The 25793-nt window shown below is 41.3% G+C and overlaps 3 protein-coding genes across 6 annotated transcripts; 2 read left to right on the top strand and 1 right to left on the bottom strand.

The window, feature by feature from the left end:
- Positions 1–4156: 4156 nt before the first annotated feature.
- Positions 4157–16730, bottom strand: LOC118218091 (sphingomyelin synthase-related protein 1-like). The gene is made up of 7 exons (XM_035400496.1): positions 16450–16730; positions 10249–10592; positions 9870–10104; positions 7665–7760; positions 7271–7388; positions 6380–6530; positions 4157–5585 (listed from the first exon to the last, which is right to left on the bottom strand). Exons 2-7 carry the CDS (start codon positions 10574–10576, stop codon positions 5281–5283), a joined length of 1233 nt encoding a protein of 410 aa, XP_035256387.1. The 5' UTR covers positions 10577–10592; positions 16450–16730; the 3' UTR covers positions 4157–5280.
- Positions 16731–17026: 296 nt separating this feature from the next.
- Positions 17027–19968, top strand: si:ch211-223p8.8 (dual specificity protein phosphatase 13A family protein). Of its 4 annotated transcripts, none has more exons than XM_035400485.1 (3): positions 17027–17206; positions 17806–18005; positions 18681–19968. In XM_035400485.1, the coding sequence occupies exons 1-3, from the start codon at positions 17046–17048 to the stop codon at positions 18902–18904; spliced, it is 585 nt and encodes a 194-aa protein (XP_035256376.1). In that variant the 5' UTR covers positions 17027–17045; the 3' UTR covers positions 18905–19968. The 4 variants fall into 4 exon arrangements, with proteins under 4 accessions (XP_035256376.1, XP_035256375.1, XP_035256378.1 ...); XM_035400484.1 differs by having other exon boundaries at positions 17788–18005; XM_035400487.1 differs by having other exon boundaries at positions 17112–17177.
- Positions 19969–20280: 312 nt separating this feature from the next.
- Positions 20281–24698, top strand: zgc:153981 (dual specificity protein phosphatase family protein). Its single transcript, XM_035400493.1, has 3 exons — positions 20281–21486; positions 21778–21995; positions 22869–24698. The coding sequence occupies exons 1-3, from the start codon at positions 21359–21361 to the stop codon at positions 23078–23080; spliced, it is 558 nt and encodes a 185-aa protein (XP_035256384.1). The 5' UTR covers positions 20281–21358; the 3' UTR covers positions 23081–24698.
- Positions 24699–25793: the final 1095 nt, after the last annotated feature.

Below are 25793 nucleotides of genomic sequence, written 5' to 3'. Positions count from 1 at the left end.
ACTTTATGTAATACATACACAATATAAATATAATAATACACAAGATACAAAAATGATGATACATATAATATATAATTGGTATATTTTTCCATAGACTGTGAAGAAGCACTGAATTATGTTCTTTTTTTTTTTGATGATACATTTTATTTAAATATATTTCAGTATATTTCAATGCCATAAGGGCTAGGAGGGAGGTGACTAATGATGAGCGCTTGTGGGGACCCCTGAAAAAGCAGTATGGCAGCACTAAGGGGTGGGGAGGGGGGGGGGTGGGGTGGTCACAAAACTGCATAGCACTAAAGTGTAAATCTTACCATTTATGTTTTTACAATAAAAAATAAACTCTTAGCACTATTCCTGCCATTGCCACTGAGTGCATCCCAGATTGACAGGAGTTTGGGGTGGGGAGTATGACATTCAGGACATGGCTAATGTTAATGTTGATACTCTTCCTGATTTCCTATATTGTGTCTTCTTTACTCCTAATAAATAAGAATACACAGGGGAGGGAACTTTTAGGCCTCTACACCTGATAGCGGAATCTAACGAGATGTTTTAGTTTGACCAAACAATGCAATGAATTAATCAGATGGTCAATGACAATTCTTCAAATTTAACAGGTCAAGCAGATAGGTGACACTGGCGACACACACAAATTGTGAAAGAAACATAATGGGAAGGAGGGTAGCACAGTGGGTAAGGAACTGGGCTTGTAACCGAAAGGTCGCAGGTTCGGTTCCCGGGTAAGGACACCGCCGTTGTACCCTTGAGCAAGGTACTTAACCGGAATTGCTTCAGTATATATCCAGCTGTATAAATGGATACAATGTGAAATGCTGTGTAAAAGTTGTGTAAGTCGCTCTGGATAAGAGCGTCTGCTAAATACCTGTAATTTAATGTAATGTAATGTAATGTAATATTGGGAGACTTTCACAGCATCAGGTGCCTTGTTGTGTTAGTAATCTTGCCAGAATGTTACACGTGTCTAAATGGGTAAAGCATCTCAGGTGATTACTGAACTCTGGTCAACGCCCAAGTTACCTAGCCTGTGAGGTGTTCTAAGAAAACCTTCTGGTTAAACCCTGAAGATTTCACTGGCAGGTGCTAATAGTAATACAGAAGGAGCAGGGTCAGCTCAGCACTGTAAGTACTACGACATGTGCTGGCATTCAGAGTACAAAGGGGGGCAAATGTGTTACCTGGAGAATTTTAAGGTATGTAAGTGCCTGAAGGCAAGATATAAACTCAGAGGAAGAAAGGGTTGTGAAGAAATTTAACAGCATCCCCCAGGGATATTAATTGCTTATGGTCATTTCTTTGTTTGAGACATCTTGTCATCTTGTAGACATGAGGGGCCTCGTGCACAAAATGAGAGCTCGGCAATATTTGAGTAAATAGCTGTTGGCATTAGTGCTGGGGGTAAACATAAGTAGCAGTAACCACCTGTTAGCTATTAGGGTATATTGCAGTTTGGGTAGGAATATTAAATAGTCACTGTCTAAATAGTTCTGTCTTTACCAATACGAGTCACTTTACAATAAGGATGTATAAGTAGCATGACTTAATGCAGTAAGCAGGATTAAAAAACTATCAATTAATGTTGAGTAATCATTTACGAATGGTGTGAATGTTAACTAGGTTATGTATAATATTAAATTGTTTATAAAAATATTACATGATGTTACTTAAGGAATACCTTCCAAATACCTTAGTTAACATGCACACCAGTGGTACATTATCACTGCTGCATTACCCAATGCTAATGTACCCCTATTGTAATGCATTACAATTTATTGCATTATTATTATTTTTGAGAAATTATAGTGTTTTTAGTCCAATAAAATCTTAAGACCATGGTATACACTGGCAACCAGCCTATGCCTAATTCAGACATCGCAGTGGAATGGCTGATGCAGCAGAAAATATGATTGTATCGCCATGATTGTAATTTGAGCTCATGACGATTTAGATCCAGCTGAGATACTGTGCAAGGACCCACGAAAATCAGAGAGATTTTGATTTAAAATAGTTCCGGGTGATAACTGACTTCATCTCGACAGATGCTGTCCACCTCCCCATTAGCCTCCAGATCAGGCAGCATCAGGTGCCACTGCAGGTAAGCGGCAAACCAGCTCCTCTCAGTCCTCTCTAAAGGCTGCCATTGAAGAAATGAGAGGGGTGCTGACAGGAGTGATTCAAACTCAGCCCGAGTCTCATGCAAGCAGAAGCTTGTCACAGATGGAGAAGAACGTACCCAGCTCACAAACTAGAGCTCCTAGCCTTGAAGTGGACCATGGTGGATAAGTCCCATAATTATATGAACAAGTAACACAGTTTTTGTGTCACACAGAAAATAGAATAGACACATAGGTAAGTTGCAGTACAACAGAAGGGAAATAGAGCCAGAGAAAGATCACCAAAAACCACCAAGATCACCTGCTTCCAACATAGATAAATTCTGTGTTAAATCAACTGTTCCAGAGTACACACAGTCACCAGTTGAACTCATATGCACTCTGTTAAGAGTTGAATGAACACTGGAGATTTTACTGCGCACCAGTTGGTGACTCATGAAGTGCAGTAATTACCACTAGAACCTGCGTCTTCAGGTTTTCTGAAAAGACGATAATCTCACCAACTGTGGAGACCTCCCGCTATTGGGAGTCTTGTTTGCCCTTCTTCGCTGCTGAACCAACCGGCTTGCTAATGCTAGCCATGCCTCCTGGGCCTTGTTCCATCCTGTATGCAAATGGTAGTGCTTAACTAACATTAGCTAAGTGACGGGGGCAGGGGCTCAGTGTTTCTTCACTTCCAGGTGCCAAAGGGTTTTCACCTTTATTTATTTGTGTATGAGAACTCTCAATATTTAGCCTATTAGAAAATAGCTTCTGGAATTAGGTAAAATCATAATAGTAGTTAAATTATCTACTAGGGCAGGGTTGGAAATTTACATTGAGCTCTGGTTGTCATACAGTCACGTGGGTCATAATTCCAGTCATCCACTTCAAACCTGACTATGATTCTGCTCATAATTATAACTTCAAAGCAACCATATTCTAGAAAACTAGAAAAAAAAAATTCTGTTTGCATTATCATTTCAGCTGTATTCAAACTGTATTCACCTCAAGCTATTACCTTTGCAACATTTACAGTACTGTGGGCCGGTGAAGAATTTTATGTGGCCTACAATAAGGATTCTGAGCTCTGCTACCACTGAAAAGAAAATTGCACTTGGAAAAAAGTCTCAAATGAAAATTTAATTCTGAAAATAACAGAAAAATTGTTGGCTGTTCACTAATGCAGGATAAACGCTTAATATGAACTGAAATGGTTGCAGCTCCAAAATAATTTAAGCTCAAAAACTGTCCAAACAATACAAGTCTTCTTGTTTTCTGTTCAATAGAGAAAAAATTGTACAGGTAGGAAACTATAAATGTTTCCTTATAAACTGAAGAGTCACATATTATATATTGAAGAGGCATTTGTTCCTTAGTGTGTATTGAAGATGCATTTGTTCATTAATACATCAACTTCTATTGCATAAAAATGTATTCCTCCTTAGCTTATTTTCATGTGGTTGGAACTGGCATTCTACCGGAGCAGCGGCGTTTGGGAAAACGTTACCGCCACAATCGCAATAATCGGCTCATTTAGTTTATATCAGTTCAAGAGAATGCCCCAGTAGGTCATGGGAGTTCCAGCCATTTTAAGTTCCAGCATTAAATGGAGACAGCAGTAGGTGAAAGTCATCTCTTTTAATAAAAAAAAATAAAAAATTGAGTGGCTCTTGTAATGCCAATAATCTATCACTACTTAATCCACACCCATTTATGACACGAGTCTTCAAACACCTGTAATTTAGTGCACCCCAGCATTATGCTTTATGATAGTTAGCCTGCCAACCAGTTACTGTAGCTTGCCTGCGGCAGTATGGCTGCCTCTGGCAGTCCTGATACATGTGTGTGGTTTAGCATGCATTCCCTTGTATACTCTGTATGTCCACTATACACATAACCTACAGGGCGCAATTGGGTAGATGTTTTATTTTTAAATCTTTTTTGGAACTATAGCTAAAATGTTCTCTCTTTCCCTCTGCTTTTTTGTCATTATCGGACTGAATGAGATTAATAATTGATAAATAATCACTTTTTGCAGGGCACCGCGGTAATCTTTTATTTCTGTTCCAGTACAGTAGGTCATAGCATTACCCAACCATTATATAACATAACAGTCAGCAATTCAAATTTAAATTAGTCACAACAAAATTTTAAAAATCTTTATAAAAATGATAAAACAGGAAAAAATAAATACAATTTTCAAAGTTAAATTATAATAAATTATGAAAATTGAAACAGTGATTTTAAATGATGCAAATAGGCATCTTTGGTTTGAGGTAAGCTAAGGAGGCTTATCCACATATACCATATACGTTTTGGATATTTGTTATTCAAGAGATCAAATATGCTCAAAGCTTTTTCTTAAATTGAATTATTATACATCAGCATTTCATTTCCTACATTAGCACAACCCCTGAAGTAGGCCAGTGCGAAATGACAGATTTAGTGTAAATACACACACACCACATTTCCATAATACTGAAGGTTTGCTGGAAAATTATATATGTTAAGACAAAATATTCACTTATATTTGGCAATGATTCAAGTCTCTCAATTATCTGCACCAAATAAGAATCAGTTGAAATGTCACAAGACGATACAAAAACAAGAATTGTTATGGCTATTTATGCATTGGCATTGCTACTTTTAAACGGAGAGTAGGTCCAAGGAATCTGGGGGCACCTATGTATGAGTTAACTCCTCGCATTCCAGCACCAAGACCACGCAGCATGCCATCTTTCACCCAACGCTACAATGATGAACCCTGCTGCTTTAATATCGTCATGTACTCAATTTTAATTTCTATTCCCTCATCGGCCTTTTCATGAAAATGAAAGTGCAGGTAAAAGCATCTGGTTTTAATCTCTCCCTGGGCCCACAGGTGAAAGACAGAAATCAGACAGCCGGCTTCACTGCCCATCGCGAAGCAGAGAGCCGACAGCCGCTCGTCGCTATCGAGAAGCCTTGCTAAAGTCAGCACCTCAGTGCGACGCCGACATCTCACAGACCGTTACCGTGACGGACACCGCGACTGCGACCAGCAAGTCTCCGGGACCCCCAAAGTCTCATCATTTACAGGCCGTCTAAATGGCTCGAGACTCCTGGAAAAAAAAGACGCTGCCACAAAAAAGACCAACGACCGGCGCTCTGGACGCCCGTGGCGCTAGCCGATCAGCATCTTCATGAAGGCGGGCTTGTCGAAGGGCCAGCAGTACTCGTTGGGCACGGGCCCGTGGACGTTGCGCTCGAAGAAGGAGAACATGGGGAACCAGACGCGCGCCCGGCGGCTCTGCTGGTAGGCCCGCGCGTTGGCCAGCGTGTGGTAGTACATGAAGATGCGCGTGGTGATGTAGAAGGCCACGAACACGTCGATGGTGTAGTGCTCGTGCGCCGCCAGGATGAAGAAGATGCCGAACAAGTTCAGGACCCAGGACAGCGTGTGGATGAAGTTCCAGCCCCGCGGCGTATCTACGAGAGTTACAGAGGAACAGTGTTGTTCAGAGGTTATGTGAAGCTCGGGAAGAAGTATATGTCACACACTGACTGTATTCAGTGCAACATTTTATAATACATTATCTATATGAACTTAGTGGTTTTCACAAATGTATATTTGCATATTTGTATTTAATATCTTTAGCAAATATTTTGTATTTAATCAGTCAGATTATGGTATGATGGTATGATTGTGGTTATTTTAAGCTTTTAGGTCATATTTGCATATTTAAGTTTCTCTTCTTGTAAGGGTTGTAATCGGTATGTTTGTGGTTAGCATAGCTGACTTGCACTAATGCTTTATTGACACTGCATCTGTACGACACTGGTATGGGAGTGTTGTTAGCCAGGTCCGGCACTATTGCTTGTATTAATAAGGGGATTGTTTCTAGTAAATTCTATTAAGTTGTTTATGCACAAAACAGATGTCATTAGGGAATAAGGGGACCCTGCCATTGCAGATAGGATTACACAGTCAAGGCCCCAGAGGGTATTTAAACCAGGCTAGAAGGCCAGTGTGGAGTGGGTATCTGTACTGCGAACTTGCGTTGTGTTTCAGTGACCTTCCCGCTGGCCAGCTGTGATTACAATAAACTTTCACTTTCTTCAGTAAAGTGCTTGTTGTCTTGGTGAGTTCCTGCATCGTCCCAAATTTGACACCACGGGAAGAGGCTGGGTCCTAACAAAACGTAAACCGCCGCTGTACGTGGCGGAAATTCGGTCTGAGGTGCCAGCTAAAAAAAGCGGCCCGCGCCTCTCTCTGCACTCACACTCGGTGACGAAGAAGTTGAGCATGGTGAGCACGACGGTGTGGCCGCTGAACATGTAGTCCCCGCAGGTGTGCACGCCCGTCAGGGTCATCCCGAAGCCGCTCCAAATGGCCAGCGCCCGCCGCAGCTTCTCCCAGACGTCCCCGTACATCTGCGCGATCCAATCAGCAAGTTCAGACAGGAATCACTGAGAAATCAGCCATTCAGACAGGAGTCGCATACAGGACTTTTCATGATTTTTCAGGAAATCCTGATATCCAGACCCTAAAAGTCTCTGGGACTGCTAGTATCTGGCTTCATTGCGGATCATTTTCTCATACTACCAGCGGTAAAAGAGTGCAATTTAATCAGGTAAAATAAAAAGAATTCCGTTTGGCACAAACCAGCAGAGTCCGTTTTTAAGCAATTGTCTGTTCAGTCAGCACAGACGATTGATGAGTGATTCATTGTATTAGTTGACATATTGAAATGTAGAATTCTGGGTAATCTCCCAGACTATTTTACAGCCCTCGCAGGGCTGGGAGCAGAGGCCCTGATTGGAGCAGACTGGTGCTGATCACAGAGACGGGCATCTTTATCTTGCCAGCACCATTAATTACTCTGAGCACTTTGGACCTGAATGGCTGTTTATTACATTTAGCCACTTAGCAGATGCTCTCAACCAGAACACCTTCCAAAAGACTGTTATTGCCCGCTTTGCCATTCTGTCCTGCCGTCTGATTCCTGAAACATTAAACCTTAAATGCTGCAAAGCTGCTTTTGTTAAATGTACTTTTGCTAACATATTGTATGTACAACATAAATAATCATTTGCATTTACAATATAAATATATGTTCCAAGTATGCAAGGCTGAAAAAACAGACAATGCCATTAAATGTTGGGAGCGATACCTTTTCGGAACACTGCAGGTGCTGTCCCGGGACGGAGAGAGAGGTGACGAACATGGTGACGCAGCGCAGCATGAAGACCGTCCCCATCAAGCTGCAGAGACGTCGCATCAGGATCGACCTGCAAGGGAAAGACCACATAGCAACCGCATCCAGGCACAACTGGGACCACATAGCAACCTCATCCAGGCACACCTGGGACCACATAGCAACCGCATCCAGGCACAACTGGGACCACATAGCAACCGCATCCAGACACACCTGGGACCACATAGCAACCTCATCCGGACACACCTGGGATAACATAGCAACCGTATCCAGGCACAACCGGGACCACATAGCAACCGCATCCAGACGCAAAGACAAGGTGGCATTGTGGGTAATGTAGGTGCAGTACCTGTGTTTGTGAAGCAGAAGAACCAGCAGCCAAATACTGAACAGGACCAGCCCACATGCCTCAGCCATGGCAAAGGCCCAGGGGATTCGGGGTACACTGTGAAAAGGGTAGAGAGGATCTATCATACCACCATAAGCAGGAGCCCTGCATTTATTTACTGGATTTAATGGCTCCTGCCACAAAGACTCTGAAGCTTTAATTATCTGACAGTGATCTTTAGAAATATATCAGCTGCAAAGGCTTTCTTTCTTTTCGGATTTCCTTTCGGGATACTATTATAGGTATACCTGCAACAAAGATAAGTTAGCTGTATAGCTGCCTTTACACTCACACTTTAGTATTCCAGAGACTAATCCTGATATTCTCTCATTTGTAATGCCTAGTGCACACTGAAGAATTTTTAGTCAAGATATTGCAACCTAACCGAAGACGACCCCCGTGACCAGAGCCTGTGACTACGCATGTAGTGCGAGCGTTCCTAAGACAGAAACACCAGCTATTTTCATAAGAGACAGTCACAGGGGTGTCACGGCGAAATGCTCTTCGTTGTTCGGATTTCGTTAGCATTTCGAAAGTCGTGTAGTGTACACAAGGCATAGGTGATCGCAATGTTAACGTAATGTTGATAGTGTGATGCAAGTGTCTCTATGGCTGTTGATGCTACATGCTGTGAGTACGTCTACGCTGAGTGATCTTTGCTTTTTGCCTTCAACCTGCGGCCCCTATAATCAGTAGACCTCAGTTGATACAGGGACTGAACAAACACCACAGATTAGATGTGCAGTTCCAGCTCAGCACTACTGAGGATTAACTCAGAGATGTACGCAAGATGTTGATACACAGGTTCAGCAAACACTTGATCCAAAAGTACACATGCTATGGCAGTGGTTTAATAGTAGTGAAGAAAGATCTTTCAGTAATTCTACAGCACTCCTTTCACTCGTGTTAAAATTGTGCTGTTTTTTTTCCACCCCCATCGATAAGCATCCTGCCGGTGGGCACAGCACAATGTCAAAGTCGATTCTGAGCTACAAGTGATGCTCAGACAAGAGGGCACGCCCCATCAATGAGAAGAATTTAAATGTGGGGCCTTGCTTGCCGAATGGTTCAGACATTAAGGCGTTTAGGCTGGTGTAATATTGCCGCAGGTCTGAATGGTTCAGTCATTAAGGCTTTTGTGATTTTGAGGTGGTGTAATGCTGCATCGGAGCAGCCATTTCAGTGGCAGTGCCCTGGCACACGGGTGGTAATGGCACGGTGGTGATGCCAAATTGAAGATAACAGAAACAAAAAAATAATAATAAAAACGGAGACATTACACTTTAAACTGTGAACCATGTCACCATGATAAACACATTTATAAACATGAGGGCCTCTGTTCAAGCTAACCACATACTGCTTTGTCCTGAATCTAGAGAGAATACATAAAAAAAAGTTTAATTTAGGGAGCTACTTAGAATATTTCAATTAATCCACCAGATGAATCTGAATATTTACTGTTTTTCTTCCTTCACAGAAATGTGACCAGTGAAAAGACTGTACTAAGTTTTGCATTTAACCTGCAGCCTGATTTTCACCTGCAACTCAGCATGCAAGGAACAGTCATGGAGCACATAAGGTGAAATTTAACTTATAGTTGATACTTATACATTAACCTTATATATAGAGTCACAGTACACCCTGTTCACACCTATTCACATCACCATCAGTACATTATGTTCTGCAGTAGCAGATTCCAGCTTTTATCTTATAATTTATCTAAACCAGGGGTGTCAAACTCCAGGCCTGCAGGGCTACAGTGTCTGCAGGTATTTATGGTTTCCTTTCAGTTAGCAGCCAATGAGAACAAGGCTTTGAGAACAAAGTGTGTGGACTCTTCAGTCAAATAATGGCTTACATGAATCACTCGTGCTGAAAGACACCAAAAACCAGCAGACACTGTGGCCCTCCAGGACTGGAGTTTGACACCCCTGATCTAAACATACACCCCCTTTCTGCAGTATGATATCATAAGACACCTACAAACCTTTACCCTTACAATATTATATTTCATATTACTATAGATGACATAGCTAGCTAGGCCGAACAGATTCAAGGGCAAAGTGTATGAATTACGAAAGCACAAAATGTGTACAGCATTCAATAAGACACCGAACATGGCAGACACACACGGAGACCCCTCCACCAGTGCACCAGAGCACCCACCTGTCCAGGAATATATCGGGCAGGGGCGGGTAGGTCTGCATGTCGGGCACGCGGTCGTGCACGATCACCATGACGAAGGAGGTGAGGCCGCACACCAGCATGACGTAGACGGAGCTCACCGCCGTCTTCCAGCACTCCGGGTCCAGCTCCGACCCGCTCGGCCGGAACTTTCCGTTGGCGTGCTGGTGCTGGTGGCAGAGACCGGAGGCAGATCGGCGCGTGGGCCCGTCGCAGGCCCGGTCCCGCCCGTCACAGTCATGGCCCCGCCCATTACAAACCCGGCCCCGCCCATTACAGCCATGGCCCCGCCCATTACCGTCAGGGCCCCTCCCGTTACTGGCACAGCCCCGCCCGTTACCATCATGGCCCCGCCCATCACAGTCATGGCCCCGCCCACTACAGACCCAGTCCCACCCATCACAAGCCTGGTCCCGCCCCTCGCAGGCCACGCCCAGCTCCTGCAGGGCGGTTCCGTTCTGCCGCCGCAGTCGCCGCAGCGACAGCATCAGCCGCTTGATGTCGCCCAGGACCCTGATCTTCAGCGGTGGGCTGCGCAGGTCGTACTCGGTGAGCGTGAGCAGGCTGACCCCATCCAGGCGGTGCTCGGTGCACAGGAGGTCCACGTACTCCCCGAAACCCTCCTCCTCCAGCCAGCGCGCCACCTGCTTGGGGCTCCAGCGGGCCACACTAACCTCGGGGGCTGCCATCGCCTTCCCCTTCTACCTGGAACAGAGACCGCCAGCCAGAGCTGTATGAGACAGAACCCTGTATAATTTAAATGATTTTATAAAAGACCCTGTAGTCACACTTTTTTTCTTTTTTTGACTTTTAGTGTTCATTAAGCCTTAAGATTAATATCGATATTTAACTTCTCCAAATTTAGAAACAGGAAAATTAATGAAATTTCTTTCATTTAAAGTATTTATGAACTGGAGAGCAGAAGGCCTGTGGGGGCTTGTTCCTTCTGAAGTGAAGAGTCACAAGTGCATTTTTTTACAGAGCCCACAAAATGGACTCAATGTAGATACAATCATACAATCGTACAATGCAGCCTACCACTCAATAGCTGGCTAGCCACCATCAGTCAACATGTTTTGATGTTTTACTTTTCACCACAGTTTAGCAATAATGAGGCAGCCAAATGTGTAGCAAATAATGTAGCAAATAGAAAGGGCACTTATTAGCAGTGTACTGCTAGTCTGTTTGCCACATTAGCTTTAGCATTGTTTACGTTTTGCACATAGGTTTTTTGCATTTTGTTATTGAGCATAATTCATGAAGTAGCCAGGGTTCAAAGTTTCAAACTCTCTCTTTCACTGTTCTCATGTCTGATATATCAACAGTCAACTATTAATAACATCAGTATATTTAAAGGTTCAAGTGAAATTGGTTAAAACGGAAATGTTCACAGCCTTTTATTGAGAATGATTCACGTATCCAGGCTTCAAAGTTTTAAACTCTCTTTCATTGTTCCCATGTCTGACTTCTTAACAGTCCACTATTAACATCAGTTAATTTAAAGGTTCAAATGAAACTGGTTAAAACAGAAATGTCCATGGCCTCCATTTTGAAAATGCAGAATTCTGAGAGCTAGCTACTGACCTCTGGGGTCTGGGCTTTTCTTGGTGGAATGAACAGCCTGTTGGAGGAAAAGGTGTGTTCATTTACAGGTTGCCATTTCCCTTGCCTGTCTTTACAGGCTGGTATATAGAGGTCTCTAATAATGCTTTTTGCATACATAATTTGCATTGCTCAAAGAATTTGCATCGTTCAGAGAGCTGGTGGTTGACGGACAGCGGCCGCGTAAACTTTAAAAGGGCCAAATGATGGGCCAAATTTGTCAGTTGACAGAGGACTCAAAAACATTCGAGTTTCACAATTGATTTGGAGATTAAAGACGACGAATGATGAGTAGCCAAGAGCATAAATGATGAGGTACAGCCTACTTTTAGCATTAAACAGAACTGGAGTTCAGTGGAAGTAACCAGGGCGTTTGTTGGCCCTAAGCAAATCTGTCCGAGGGGGGCGGGGGGGGGGCATTTGCTTTGTAAAATCCATTCCATTTTAAATTTATACCGCTAGTTCCGCAATAGGGGATGAATAACGTAGTTGCGAAGATAACGTTATTTACCTTAGGTAAACACTGGATCGTGTGGCCCCCCCTAGCGGTTGTGGCCCTAAACAACCGCATAGACCGTTTATACCACGGGCCGGCCCTGGAAGTAACTTGTCTAAATGTTAGAAGCACCATCCTGTCAAGCAAGGCATTATACATATTGTGCTATGGGCGTAAATATTATCATGTGAAGACAGTAAAACCTATTTTTTTAAATTATTGATTTATTTTATAACACTTTTGTGTGAATTAGGCCTAATACCTTTCATTAGTCAGATTTCTATATGACACAGGAAATTAGCTGAGGGGAATCAAGCCGACGCATCTTTAGGCAGAAAGGGTTTGAGTGAAGGCCGTATCGATTTCCTGTTCCGTCAGGGGAAAATTCAGAAGTCAGAGTCAGAAACTGCCAAAGTCAACAGCCAATCAGACAGCCTCAACTGAACTATAAAGAGCGTAGATTTCAGTGGCTCACGGGACAGCATTACTTCAACTGAAATACTGTGTCAGCAACCTTTTAAACTATCTCCATTTTAAACCTTGTTCCATATTTCCCCCCCCAAGTAGATTTTTCATTAAAATCTGCCCAGGAGAGCAGTAAAATGTGAGCTACGTGAAGGATATATAACTACATCTGAACATCTTTGGAAAGCGAATGGATGCTCTTATTAGTACAGTGGCAAAGATTTAAATACAAGATAGCAAAAGCAAAAGGTTACGCTTCATACCAAGTTTAAAGCAGGGTTTAAATTTCCCATCTTTTTAGCTTTAATCCAGCGACAAAATGTGAAAAAAGGTATGTTTGGAATAAGCTAATACATACAGAATGACTTGCTATGCCTCCTAATAATACATCCATGAATGCATACAATTGACATTTTGTTTCACAAACAGGAAGTTTAACTTCACATTTCATCGAGGTGGCTTTGAGGGGATTGCTCTGTCCATCCGATGTCTAAAGAAATGCATATTTGACTATGGACACTAAAATGTGCACTTATATGTTATTTAACAATTTATCGTGTGGCTGATTTAACTTTAAATAGTGAATGTTAATCATTTCCAAGTTCATTCAGATTGTTGAAAAGGAGCATATATTTTTTTTTTGCATATCAAATTTTACACATTTCAAGTTGTCCATGTAGAACCTCATTTCCCATGAATCCTTGGGCAAAGGGGAAAGGTGCAGACAATGCATTTTTTTGTTTCACGAGTTCACAAAGAGTAAACCACCCCTTTATTTTCAGATTATTAAAGGGAACTGATTGATTCCCATATCCAACACCCTGGCCAGTTAGTATAGGAGCCACGTTAATTACAATGGCCTTGATTCATTCCTCCAAAAGGAAGCCTATTGTTTCTGTTCTATCACAGAACTACACTGCAGCCTTGGGTTCCACGGTTTAATTCACAGCTGACTTGCAGCTTGCCGGACTCCCTGCTCTCTGTTCCAAAGTTCTCCGGATAATCTAAACCAAGCGCCGCACACACGTCGCTGCACGAGAGGGGAGAAGTCAAACGGCAAGACAAGACGACTACAAACAAAGCAAGGACACACACGCTGCACAGTCAAGGCCACCAGTGCGTACGTTACCACTGCGCCCTCTCAGAGTTCAGACTGACCTGAGTCTGTGCACCCTGGGATATCGTATCGACTTCTGTACAAACACATTTAGACAGGACTGGCTCCTGAATTACAGCGTTCTTAGAGGACAGGATCCCTCTGACAAACTTAGTTCGAAAATAAACATGCAAATAAGATCAAGTCTATCCCTAACTGGATTTTTTTTTTTTTTTTTTTTTTTTTTTTTACTGGGGCAGGAGAAAATATTATCATATTTATACCACATGTTACTGCATATGCAAAATCATTTCGATTTTAAATAACATTTACATACAGTATGGCACATCAGGGGTGGCATGTAAATATATATTGTATATCTAAATAAAATTGTGTGTGTATATATACAGTATATGTATGCACGCACACAGTGCAGTCCATAAGCTAGCATTCAGTTCTTCCCACAAGCAAAATTTAACCCAAAGTACCGGAGAGGCCATGTAAAATTCAGTGCAATGTGTACGTAGATAGACGGCGAGACAATTTCTGTTGTTTTGGCTCTGTGTTCCGGGACCCTGGATTTGAAATGAAACAACGGATATGAGCTTACAGTGAGAGTACATCCACATCGGGTGAACCATGCAGGAATTACGCCGCTTTTTAAAGATAGTTCCCCTAGCCTAGTGAAAGCGATTAAATGCAAAATACATGCTTATCAGTCTGAAAATTTTTGTATTGTTTGACAAGATATTTCACGTCTGAATGCAAAACACAGTAACTGAGTGTGTAATATATTTAGAATTACACTGCCCTAACAATAATACACATCTCCCTTGTCATACAACAGTAACTGTATTGTGTCACTGCATGAATATTCATAAGGCACAATTCAGCAGAATGCAAATCAGACAAAGATATGAGGGAGACACTCATTCCATAGAAATAAATTTCACAGCCCACATTTTCATGTTTGCTGAAAACAGACTTGTTTGTTGACCTCCTTCGTTGTCTTTCATTGCCTGATCTAGTGAATATTGCGCCCCATGAAAGATCTATTGTTCTAGTAGTAGACAGAGTGGGCAATCAAACCTCAACCCTTCTACCACATTCTACCACGCACAATTCAGCCCCTTGAGGCAGGTCAGATGCACCAAGTGTAGGCCCAGATCAATCATAATAATAGCCTGGCGAACGTGGCTCTCTTCATTTCTTAATTTGCAAATGGAATGGGGCCCAAGTGCATTAACACAAGCAGTGGCATCAGGCCAGAATGCCCAGGGATTCACATTTCCTGCTCCGGCTCCAGTATCCACTGTAACCTACCTCCTGGTGTAAGGCGATCTGGTAATCACAGATCAGGAAATGCTCTTGTGTAACATACTATAACATGCTAAATTTTGATTAACTCACCTTCTGGAGGAGAACAGTGACCTGCCACCCCTTACGAATTCTGACTCAGATGAGAGAGGGAGTATACAGTAGGTTGAGTCAGGGTTCTCAAACAAGCTGACATTGCTGGGCTAACACATCACTGCTGATACATTAAGATAAACTTGTGACAGTGTGTGCTCTCAGAGATTGCTGATGTGTGCATTTTATGAGTCAGGTCAAATTTCCAGTTGACTATACTCAGCGATCCTAGAGATAGTTAATAGTTATGTGCCTACATCCTATTTGGGGTAAACCTCAAATCGCATACTTATCTGAATTCAGAGCAAAGCAGATCTCTAAGGAAGAAAGTGTGTCGCCACGTGCTAATGTGTCGTTTCACAAAGCACTTTGAAGCTAGAGAACTTAAATTTGCTGACAATTATCATACATTTTAATATACTGTGCCTTACCGACTTCAGATACTGCTGTGATGGGTGGTCAAAACAACCCCCATCAAATCAGATTAAACAGTGATCTGATATCATCCTCATCCTACAAATATTATAGTCAGAAATATACGGAAGAACGGTTTTTATTTATTTAACAATAAATTAATAGACAATGGCCTTTCTAAAAAGTTATTCCCAACTAGCGCGGTCAAGGGGTGACTTCTACTCTCCGTTTGCAAAGTTAAGCGACCTAGCTTCGTAACATTTGCTATACCGCAATGTAGGCTATTTTGGAGAATGACGACCTCACCAAATCATTGTAGTAGCCACCCTTAGCAAGGTACAGAAATTCAGAACACATTATTTCGCGTTACCTATAATATGTTGCTAGCTAGAAAGCACGCAGCAAATTCAGCTGGGAACTATCAATCTACATTAACTAGGCTGTCATACTTTGAAACTGAATACAATCAATATGAATGTACGCAGTCTGGATGTAAAGAAAGGACAGCAGTTTGATAAAATGTTAAACAGTTCACTAGTCAGTCAACATTCTTTTGAACACATTTCAAAGTGAACCCATACCAAAAACACTGTTTTTGCTTATGCCACTTGTTTGGAAATGTGTGCCAACACAATGAATCGAATTCGAGTCAGCCAACAATCCAACAAAAACAAGTTTGTAGCAAAGATGTTGTTGTTATTGTTGCTAGTGTGGTACCTAGGAGCTATCATGCCGGTTAGCTACGAGCTAGTCCAGCAGGACACCAAGAAATTCATTCATTGCCCCGCTTCATATTGATTCGACATCTCTCCTAGAAAGCCCACCAACTGTCAAAACGGCATTTACTACATAGCCCAGCTAAGGTTAACAAGCTGACTGTCAGTCAATTCGACCATGTTGCTATAGCTGTAGTTGATACAAGGGATTTAGTCAGCTACCAAAGAGTACAGTACCGCAAAAGCTACTTAAAGGCAGGCATTTAAAAGCAACGTTAGTTAACTTAGCCAACTTGTGCCTCTCATCTCAAATTTTGGTTCTTGTACAAGCAACTTGTCTGGCTAACGCGTTAGATCACTTACCAAGCACTTCACTCACTCGATAAAACAAGACGCCTCACACGGGTCTATGAAACACCTAGCAATTTTCGATGCAGCTGCAAGCTTGATCCAAATCATTGCTCTTCGAGTCAGAAACATGCTCGAACAGTAAAACATGCTCTTAAGTAAACAAGGAACTGCACGTACGAGTTATGGCAGGTTATTTCGAAAGGTAATACGGTGCATATTGGTCTAACAGTGACATCTAGCTACTAGACAACATAAATGGCTTGCTGTAGTGGGTGCACTGAAGCAATCCGTTCGCATAAAAAATAGCACCTAAATCTAATCAGTTTTGGACTGCTCCGTTTTAATATCGATTTAACAACGACCCTATTTCGCTGAGCTACTTCGTTTTATCAGTCAACATTAAGCATGCGTTTTACAACGAAAACATTTCAAATACATACACACGAATGTTATCAAAGTGTATGCCACGGAATAAAAAGTATTGAGGTCTATTTTTATAAACTTGATTTAGAGTTAAATCGGCACCTGTTCACGTCACTCATGCCACATGTGAAGTAAACAACTTTGCTAACGGAGTTGAGGAGCAAGATTACAGACCCCGAGTAATAATGGCAACGGAGGGATCAATATCGTGTTTTCAGGTCCATGAACACTGCGGAGTTTCCCACGGAACTCCGTCGCTGACAGCGCTAGAGGAAATTCTGCACAGTGGTCAAACCTCCTGCAATCATGTTGATGAGGTATGGCCCAATTTGTTTCTTGGAGACATGTAAGTAACATTCTTTTTCTATAAAGTCCATTATTTATTTATTTTTTTATTCACACACACACAAGAATTATTGCTATACTTGTGAGGACTTCCCATTGACTACATTCATTCCGTAACCTCTAACCCTAACCATAACCCCAACCAATACATGCCTAACTTTAACCCTAACCTTAACCTAATTATAACCCTAACCCTAAGTCCTAACCCTAAAACAGCCTCTTGAACTTGTGGGGACCAGCAAAAGGTTTTTTGCGTCATTTTCCTCATCTTTCTATCCTTGTGGGGACATTTGGTTCTCACAAAGATAGTAATACATGTCCACACACACACACACACACACAAATATATACAAGGCTGTTGTATTTAGGATAATTCCAAGGACCCTGACAGACAGAGGACCTCAAAAAAACAGTGCTGTAATTATGTTGGGATGGGGTGGCCTGGGGTTGTATGGCCCAATGCGAGTCCATGGCTCACCATTTGAACCACCATGGAGTGCACGCATTCACACAGAAGCACGCGCACACACGTGTGTGGTATTAATTATATATGCATTGTTGTGGGTGTTTCTGTTTTAACAGGTTTATGTCCCATGACAGATATGGCTTATGGAAGCTGGGGATTACCCATGTTTTGAATGCAGCTCATGGTAAAACTTGCTGTAAGGGGAGCGACGATTTTTACGGCACGACCGTAAGCTACCACGGAGTGCCCGCCAATGACCTGCCAACATTCGACCTGTCACCTTACTTCTTTCCTGCCGCAGAGTACATTCATACAGCCCTGACTACTCCAGGAGGTAACGTTTCCTTGCACACCTCAAAACAAGCAAAGACAACGAAAACTTCTGCTCTCACTGTGGGTTGACCATCTTTCCGAAATTAACATTTTATGTTATTGTTCAACTGATGACTAATGCTTCACAAATGTTTACAAAATGCAGGTCCCTTGGCATCATATGCAGTATTAGTTCCACTGAAGCAAGTCCCATCTTAATTTGTGTAAGCACAAGCATCACATGTAGAGGCATTTCTTGCTAAGCACCCACCTGAGCCTAACATTAATTTGAATTACGTATATAGGCAGGGAATCTGGTGCTGATTTGCTTCCTGTGATGCGTACTGTTGAATCCCACAGTGTATTCCGCGTAAGGTGAGACATCTGGTGTAGAGCGAGTATCTTGTTTGGCCAGAGTCAGCCATTGATGTACTGCTTAACACCATGTTCATGTAACACAAGCATTATATTATAGTCTCTTCAAGGGAAATTCAACAACTGAATTGTACAGCTACAGTAAGCTAGCTTCAAAGAAAACATATTTATAAAAAAACAAAACAAAACAAAACCGCAATACACCTTAAGTCAGGTTGAAGGCTGGAATGATGTTTAAAAGATTCTGCTACAGAACTTTTGTTTGTATTTTCCTGGGTGAATTCTTTTCTGACCGCCCTCTTCACATCTTCACGGTCCGCAGGCAGGGTGTTTGTGCACTGCGCGGTCGGCGTGAGCCGGTCGGCGGCTCTGGTGCTGGCTTACCTGATGATACATCACGGCCTCTCCCTGGCGGACGCCATCCAGAAAGTCAAGGAAGCCCGGTGGATTTTCCCAAACAGAGGATTTCTCAAACAGCTGAGGGCCCTGGACATGAGTTTACGCGGAGAGGGAATGACAGAAACTGATGATGGACAAATGACGTGAAAAATCATAGCGGAGGGTCATTATCATAGGAAGTTTAACATCTTTTTTCCCCACAGTATTACTGATAAGCTCTAGCAAATAACAGTTGTACCCTTTGCCCTGTTTGCATTTGGCCATATCTAATAAGATATAGCACCTCAAGGACAAGGTATGCAGGTTTTCTCTTAGAATTCTAAAAGCATTCTTTAATCTGGGTGGAGAGGTTAAGGTCAGATATTTAACACTGACACAGGGGTAGTACCTGAAAAGGAACTGAAGGCTACAAGAGATGGAGAACTGAGATGAGAACAGAATACTGTTCTATACTGCACATACTGTATACATTTCATGTATAGATATTCAGAATTTAGATGTGTGTGAACTTGAAGAAACATAATAAGCATCGTATGTCATCTTATTGCAAGGGTATAATAAAAGAATGAACGTAAATGTTTTGAGCACAAAACTGCATAATGGGGAACAAGAAGACATTTATCTATTACGCCTACTATAGTCATAATCATAAATATAAGTGGAGAGATGCCATTGGGAGAAATATTTGAAATGAAATTAAAGTATGACACACATACGAAGCTTGTACATAATCCAGAGCTTTCTGTTATGCAGTCAGAGTAAACTACATATTGCAGTTTAGAATAATTTGAACCCAGTGTAAAACTAAGAACATGAAATCTAGAATGTTTTTAAAAATATATATATCGGTCAATGATTGGTCATTATTTTTGTATAACGACTGCCATTTCACATCTGATTACCTACCTTGGCACTCTACGTATTCACATAGTACAGTCAGAATGTACAGTCAGTTGCGTAGCACCGTACTGGATCGCTCTAACATGCCGTCCTTCTACCTAGCAGGATACATTCCACAGAATTTCACAGCAGTCCATGTATGTGGCCCCCCAGCTGAGGCCCCCCCCTATATATAGCAGCTACAGAGCTGCTTTGTCCTCTTCCCTGTGCGTTCCATAGAGGTTGAGATTTAAGTGAATCACTGTCAAACAGCTCTTTGTACAGACACGAGTATACTAGCTATCTATTCAGCTGGGTAAAGCTACATTACATTATAGACATTTAGCAGATACTCTTATCCGGAGAGTCTTACACATCTTTCTCAGTTTTACTTAGTCAAATTCAGGTTAAGCACCTTGCAAATTTTCTAATGTGCAATTACTTTATATTTGCTGACTTAAAAATAAAAAATAAAACAGTAAATATGGCATGTGCAAAAGCGTGGGAACCCTGTCACTCAGTATTTAGTAACACTAATTTTGGCAGAAAGCTTCCAACCATTTCTCAGAGCCAGCTAAGTCTTTCTGTTCTTATTTCAGGAGTTTTTTTTTTTTTTCTCACTTTCTTGCAGAACCCTTCTAGTTCAGAAATTCTTAGGTCTCTTGTTTTGCATGCACTGCACGTTTGAGGTCTCTTCAAAGATTTTCAATTATATTCAAGTCGGGGGACTGTGAAGGCCATTCCAAAACCTTAATCTTTAATTCCTTGAAGTAGTTCATGGTTGCATTTTGACTCTGGGACATTAGCTTCGACAGTTTGTTGATATTTAGTTGAATCCATTCTTCTTTCCACTAGCACAATATTTCTCGGGCTTCTGACTGCCTTTGGCGCAACCCCAAAGTAAAATAGTTGGCAAAGTAATGATTGGCAAGGTGTTATTTTCTTAAAATACTTCCCCTGCTTTTCTGCAAATGGTGGTTGTGGCCAAATAATTAAATTTTTATCATTTTGTACTCACTTGAGAAGACACATGTAAGATGTAAACAACAAATATTACATAGTATTACTGTAGCAGTATGTGGAAAGAGAAAATAAAGTGTACAGAAAACGGGTCGTTAAAATTAATCGTGTTAAAGTTAATTTCCGAGAAAAAAGAGAGGGTGCCATGTATTGGTTTGAAGCGCGACGTCATCGTTACGTGTTGGATTGTAGGGACAACAGAAAAGGCACATGGAAGGACATGCAGTGAAGCAGTCGTGCGTTTGTCCGACTTATTATAGGCAAATGCTAGTGACGAGGATGCTTGCGTAATTAATGCAGGAATACACGCAGACCTTATAATTATGCGTAAATTGTTGACGTTACATTCTTTATGTTAGAAAGGGGAAAGTAACGGTATCCCATGTTTTATTTTGTAAACAAGGATTGTTGCTATGTGCAGAACAATATAACGTTTAATTTCCTCTAGCGATTTAATTTCAAGAATTCTGTATCGGGGAATTCTCGGCTTGTACAAGTTTCCGACGACAAGTTTTCCGTCAGGCTGCTGAAAGAGACGGAGTAGGGTAGCCTACAGTCGGCCTCCGTGCTAAATTAGGCGGCCGGAAAGTGGCATTAAATAAACACCTGTTCGGATGAATCATAGCGAGCGACGGAGAAGAAGAAAGAGCGACGCCAACAGAACAACGTTGCTCATCGATTCTGTCGTAATCAGAAATCGAGATGACAGCCCCGGAAGACAAACAACACGACTGCCTCGCGATCAAAGAGCTGGAAAATATATTGGATACGTGCAAGTTAGATCTGACTCCGGTCGATGAGGTGTGGTCAAATCTTTATATTGGAAACGTGTAAGTATGGCTAATACTTGTATCTGTGTCACCATTGAACACATAGAAGAAATGTACATAAGTTAAGACAAAATGACAATGATAATAAGTCTATAATTTTTATGTTCGACGTAGTTTGTGCATAATGCAAATGGAAACTTGTTGCGTGGAATAAAAACTTTTCTATTTCGCATTTACAGCCATGAATTTACCTACGCTTAGAAGTGATACAAGTCATAGTTACAGTAGTAGAGAATTTAATAAATGTCTTTTTATTTGATTGCATTTTATTTTTATTTTCCAACATCTCAGGGCAATAGCCCAGAACAGGACGGCGTTGCAGAGACTAGGCATCACCCACGTACTGAATGCCGCTCATTCCAAGCAGGGCAGCATCGGGGACCAGGAATTCTATGGAAATTCTTTTGTGTATTACGGCATTCCTGCCGAGGATTCCTCTCAGTTTGACCTGAGCCTTTATTTCAAACCCGCGGCTGACTTTATCCACAAAGCACTGAAGAAGAAAGACTGTAAGGACCTCTTTTTCTGCATTTAACCATACTTGAAAATGTACACTTTCGTCATTTGGCACACGCTTTTAGCCTACACGACTTACTAATGAAGTGCGTTTTAACATTTCACGGAATGACAGAGCTTCTTAAAGTCAGGTTCTGATCACAGTCTTGGCTGATCACCGCCTCTTTTATGTATTTAACATAGACTTTAATACAGCTGTAATAGTAATAATTAAGCTGAAGACGTAATTACATAGTCGTGAGAACCCAGGTACACCTGCAGCCATACCTTCATAGGGCAAAAGCCATAGGCATATGTAGGCTGCCACAAAGAAAATATGAATGGGAACTAAATAATCAGTTACATCGGATATGACAGTACACCCAATGCTTGCTGACATGGTGTGCTGTGTTCCTGTTAATTATTTTTCACATATTGGCAATTTACTTTCCAACATGAGGTCTTGGGAGGTTTAATGTGAAAATTGTGTAACATGGGCAACTAATGGAGGCAGTACTGACCTCAGGCTCAGAGATAGCCGAAATGCTCCCAAGAACTGCTTATAGCATGACTTACAGTATAACATGGAGCAGACTACACTGTCTGAAAGGGTGGACACCTGCTGTACATATCAGCGTTGCTTTAAGCCCTTTAAGGTGCTCTCATTACACAAATATGCGATGAGAATGTTCTTAAACCAAACATTCTAATGCTGATGTAACAATCACTACGGGTAACAGAAAGCAATGGAGTTCTAGAACACTAATTTAGAATTTTGCGGGAGGGGGGATACACACATTCCAAAAAAACCTACTCTTCAAAGGGCTTTAATAAGAGGTGAGGTCTCTCATCGGTTAACACCCGTTAACTTCACTTCCTCTCCACAGGTAAGGTGCTGGTGCACTGCATCATGGGCATGAGTCGGTCCGCCACCCTGGTGCTGGCCTACCTCATGTTGCATCACCGCCTGAGTCTCCGCAGCGCCATTCAAAAGGTCGTCCAGAAAAGAGCCGTTTACCCCAACAGGAACTTCCTGGCCTTGCTCCTGGACTTGGACAGGAACTTAAAAAGGAAAAGGAGGCTGTGTCCTCTTCTGTGACTGGAGCCTTTCCTTCAATTCACAAATAAAGGCTACAGAGTCACACATATGCCTACTGTACATACAATACAGTACCTGTGTGAATGGCATTAAAAAACAATACCTACTGTATTATCAAGTTGTTTTGTATTAACCTTTGTAGTAACCTTTCAGACAGGTGCTGTTTTTAGTCACAAGGGGTTATTTTAGTCAAGAAATAATGTTTCAGCCTGTTTAAATATCACAGATAATGTAAAACCTGAGTCAAATAATGTGTAATTTTGGCGCACAAAGCCAGGAGAAATTTGTCTGCTTGATATTGGAACATGACCTGGGGGTTTATTATCCTTGGTAACTTATTGGCAAACCAGTAGACATTTCCTACAAATGTTGTTGTTGACAATTATTATTATTATTATTCATATTTATGTAGAAGCACTTATGTATTTGGAATTGAGAAATGTACTTTGTATTTTCACCTGTATATTTCAATGAAGTTGCATATGTTGATTAGTTTGTATTTCTAAAGTGTATTTGTATAGTGCATTTTTAATGTATATATTTTTTAAACCATGTATATTAACACTTACAAAAGAAGGAACCTCAGACCAAGTCAGTGCATCACATTTACTAATCGCAGTTCCATCTGTAAATTAATATTTCTGCCTAATATTATGGCCCAGTAAACACAGGCACTCACGAGAGCTTCTGTATGTACAATTATGAACATGCTTTCTCACATGACATGGGAATAGAAATAAAAAATAAGGCCACAGCAGTTGTTACAAAACACAAGGGGGGGGGGGGTGTGGAAATTGAGCACAGATAATATTGCAGTTATTTAAATGGAGAAATCAGGTTTCTGGGGTATAAATATTTAATTTACTGAAAATTTAATGTGCATGTCCTCCGGCTCCCCGTTGCTTAATATAACCTTGATGGAATGTAGGCACGTTGGAATTGGGACCCGCATATTAAAATAGAAAAGGGCCTTGAGCTGATTGCACTGTGATGCATTTGCTCTCTGCTAAGATCGCATACTCTTATATACCCAGCTGGTTGCTGCTGCTACAGGGAATCAAAGACCCCCTGATGTCAATAAGCAGTTACCGTGGAGTATTTTTGTTCACATAACGGTTGTGTGGAAGTTGTGTTGGTGTTCTAACAATACACTTTTATTCATTTATTTGAGAACTAGCGGCAGCCATGCGCGAGTTCATGGTAATGCGCATTGTAAAATTCATTTTTGTATTACCATAATTTAGTCGAGTGTCTGAAATAAAATTTGACAAAAAAAACATGTAATGGGCTCTGGTCAATTATACTTGTGGAAAGGCATATCCTTTGTCATTGTGCTAAATGCCTAATTCAAAAGAATTGTTTAATTTATTCAAATTACTTGAACAAGTTCCATTCATTTTTAATCCAATTTTAGCATGTTTTTAAATTGCTGGCTTTTTGAGTTAACTCGTACTTAAGTAACTCATGTCTTGGATTATTTCTTAAAAGGCGAGCAATGTGGTATTTGTTTAATAGCTCTAAAATGTCAAAGATCTGGCTTTGTTTAGAATGAAAGAAATACAGAGAAGCACATGTATATATATACAGTATGTGCGTGCGTACCACATACACATATATAACACACACTCACACACACAGATGTATAAATCGTACAAATACAGGCAGTGATTTGTACTTTGGATAGGTTTCATAAAGTATAGGGTATGTTATAAAGACCTATCCAAAAAAAGAAAACATGCTGTATGTTTTTTTTTTTTTTAGTGTAAGTTTGTTTCTACGATTGTACCATTGAGATACCTATATGCACAGAGCAAATTCCCTCCAAGGGCAATAAAGGATCTATAGTCTGTCTATCCATCTCTTCCTTCAGCAGAAAGAAAATTCTGTATATTTTTGTCAACTGTGTAGGACAGTGAGCATTTCAGATGGGAGGTGAAGATATAGTACCGATGCTGTCAGTACTGATACATGTAAAAAAATGCTCTAAATAAAAATACTACCTCCTTTTGTATTAAATCCCCACCAGATACAGTACATGAAATCTTAAAAGTACAGAGTTTATCACAGCTCGTACCCATCAGGACCTTACTCAGCAGAACCTCCCAAGCACGACGCCCATTGGACAGAACAGACGATTTTGTAAAAGCACTGTTTTCAGAACTAATTCCTACGGTGCGCCATGGCTGCCAGGTCACCTACTGGCCATTTTCAAAATGACATTTTCTCTCTGAGCACGAATTTATTTCCCGCCCTGCAGAGCCAAGTCAGGATAAAATGCAGGAATAATAAAATTAGTTTCCTCTCAGACGGGCAGCTCAGTAGGACGGAAAACCTTGAAGCCGTAAGAATATAATCTCCCGCTGAAATGTGCGTCCTAATGCGCTTCATTATCCTCTTCCCTGAGCCTGCTAATCCCCTCAGCCTGATAAGAGCCTGTAAGACTCCTGTAAGGCTGCTAGTATTCAAATTCCCTCATTTTTTGAACATGTACAGCCATTAAAAATAAACACAGGGACACTTCCTGGCACCCAGGTGTCTCAGGGTGAGGTAGAAACCATTTGTGAGGCAAACTCCTGCTTTAACCACATTAAAACTTTGAGGTTAATGTGTAGAATGAGAAACTCAGTGGCCACAGATAGGGGGGGAAACATACATTGTTACTTTTTAAGATTCTGATATGTGGTTGTAAATCCTTGTCTAGATTCATTCATTT

This window comes from Anguilla anguilla, chromosome 18, assembly GCF_013347855.1.
Source record: "Anguilla anguilla isolate fAngAng1 chromosome 18, fAngAng1.pri, whole genome shotgun sequence".
Classification (NCBI taxonomy): domain Eukaryota; kingdom Metazoa; phylum Chordata; class Actinopteri; order Anguilliformes; family Anguillidae; genus Anguilla; species Anguilla anguilla.
The sequence above is the reverse complement of the archived record's forward strand: the minus strand, read 5'-3'. Positions and strand labels throughout refer to the sequence as shown.

Bases quoted from the DNA above. Each gene is read 5' to 3' on its own strand.
- zgc:153981 (XM_035400493.1), top strand. From the start codon at position 21,359: ATGACAGCCCCGGAAGACAAACAACACGACTGCCTCGCGATCAAAGAG. The intron at 21,487-21,777 runs GTAAGTATGGCT...CCAACATCTCAG, and splicing joins AATCTTTATATTGGAAACGT to GGCAATAGCCCAGAACAGGA. The intron at 21,996-22,868 runs GTAAGGACCTCT...TCCTCTCCACAG, and splicing joins AGCACTGAAGAAGAAAGACT to GTAAGGTGCTGGTGCACTGC.
- LOC118218091 (XM_035400496.1), bottom strand. From the start codon at position 10,576: ATGGCAGCCCCCGAGGTTAGTGTGGCCCGCTGGAGCCCCAAGCAGGTG. The intron at 7,389-7,664 runs GTACTGCACCTA...TTTCCCTTGCAG, and splicing joins CTTCTGCTTCACAAACACAG to GTCGATCCTGATGCGACGTC. The intron at 5,586-6,379 runs GTGAGTGCAGAG...TAACTCTCGTAG, and splicing joins CAACTTCTTCGTCACCGAGT to ATACGCCGCGGGGCTGGAAC.
- si:ch211-223p8.8 (XM_035400484.1), top strand. From the start codon at position 17,046: ATGGCAACGGAGGGATCAATATCGTGTTTTCAGGTCCATGAACACTGC. The intron at 17,207-17,787 runs GTAAGTAACATT...CTGTTTTAACAG, and splicing joins AATTTGTTTCTTGGAGACAT to GTTTATGTCCCATGACAGAT. The intron at 18,006-18,680 runs GTAACGTTTCCT...CACGGTCCGCAG, and splicing joins AGCCCTGACTACTCCAGGAG to GCAGGGTGTTTGTGCACTGC.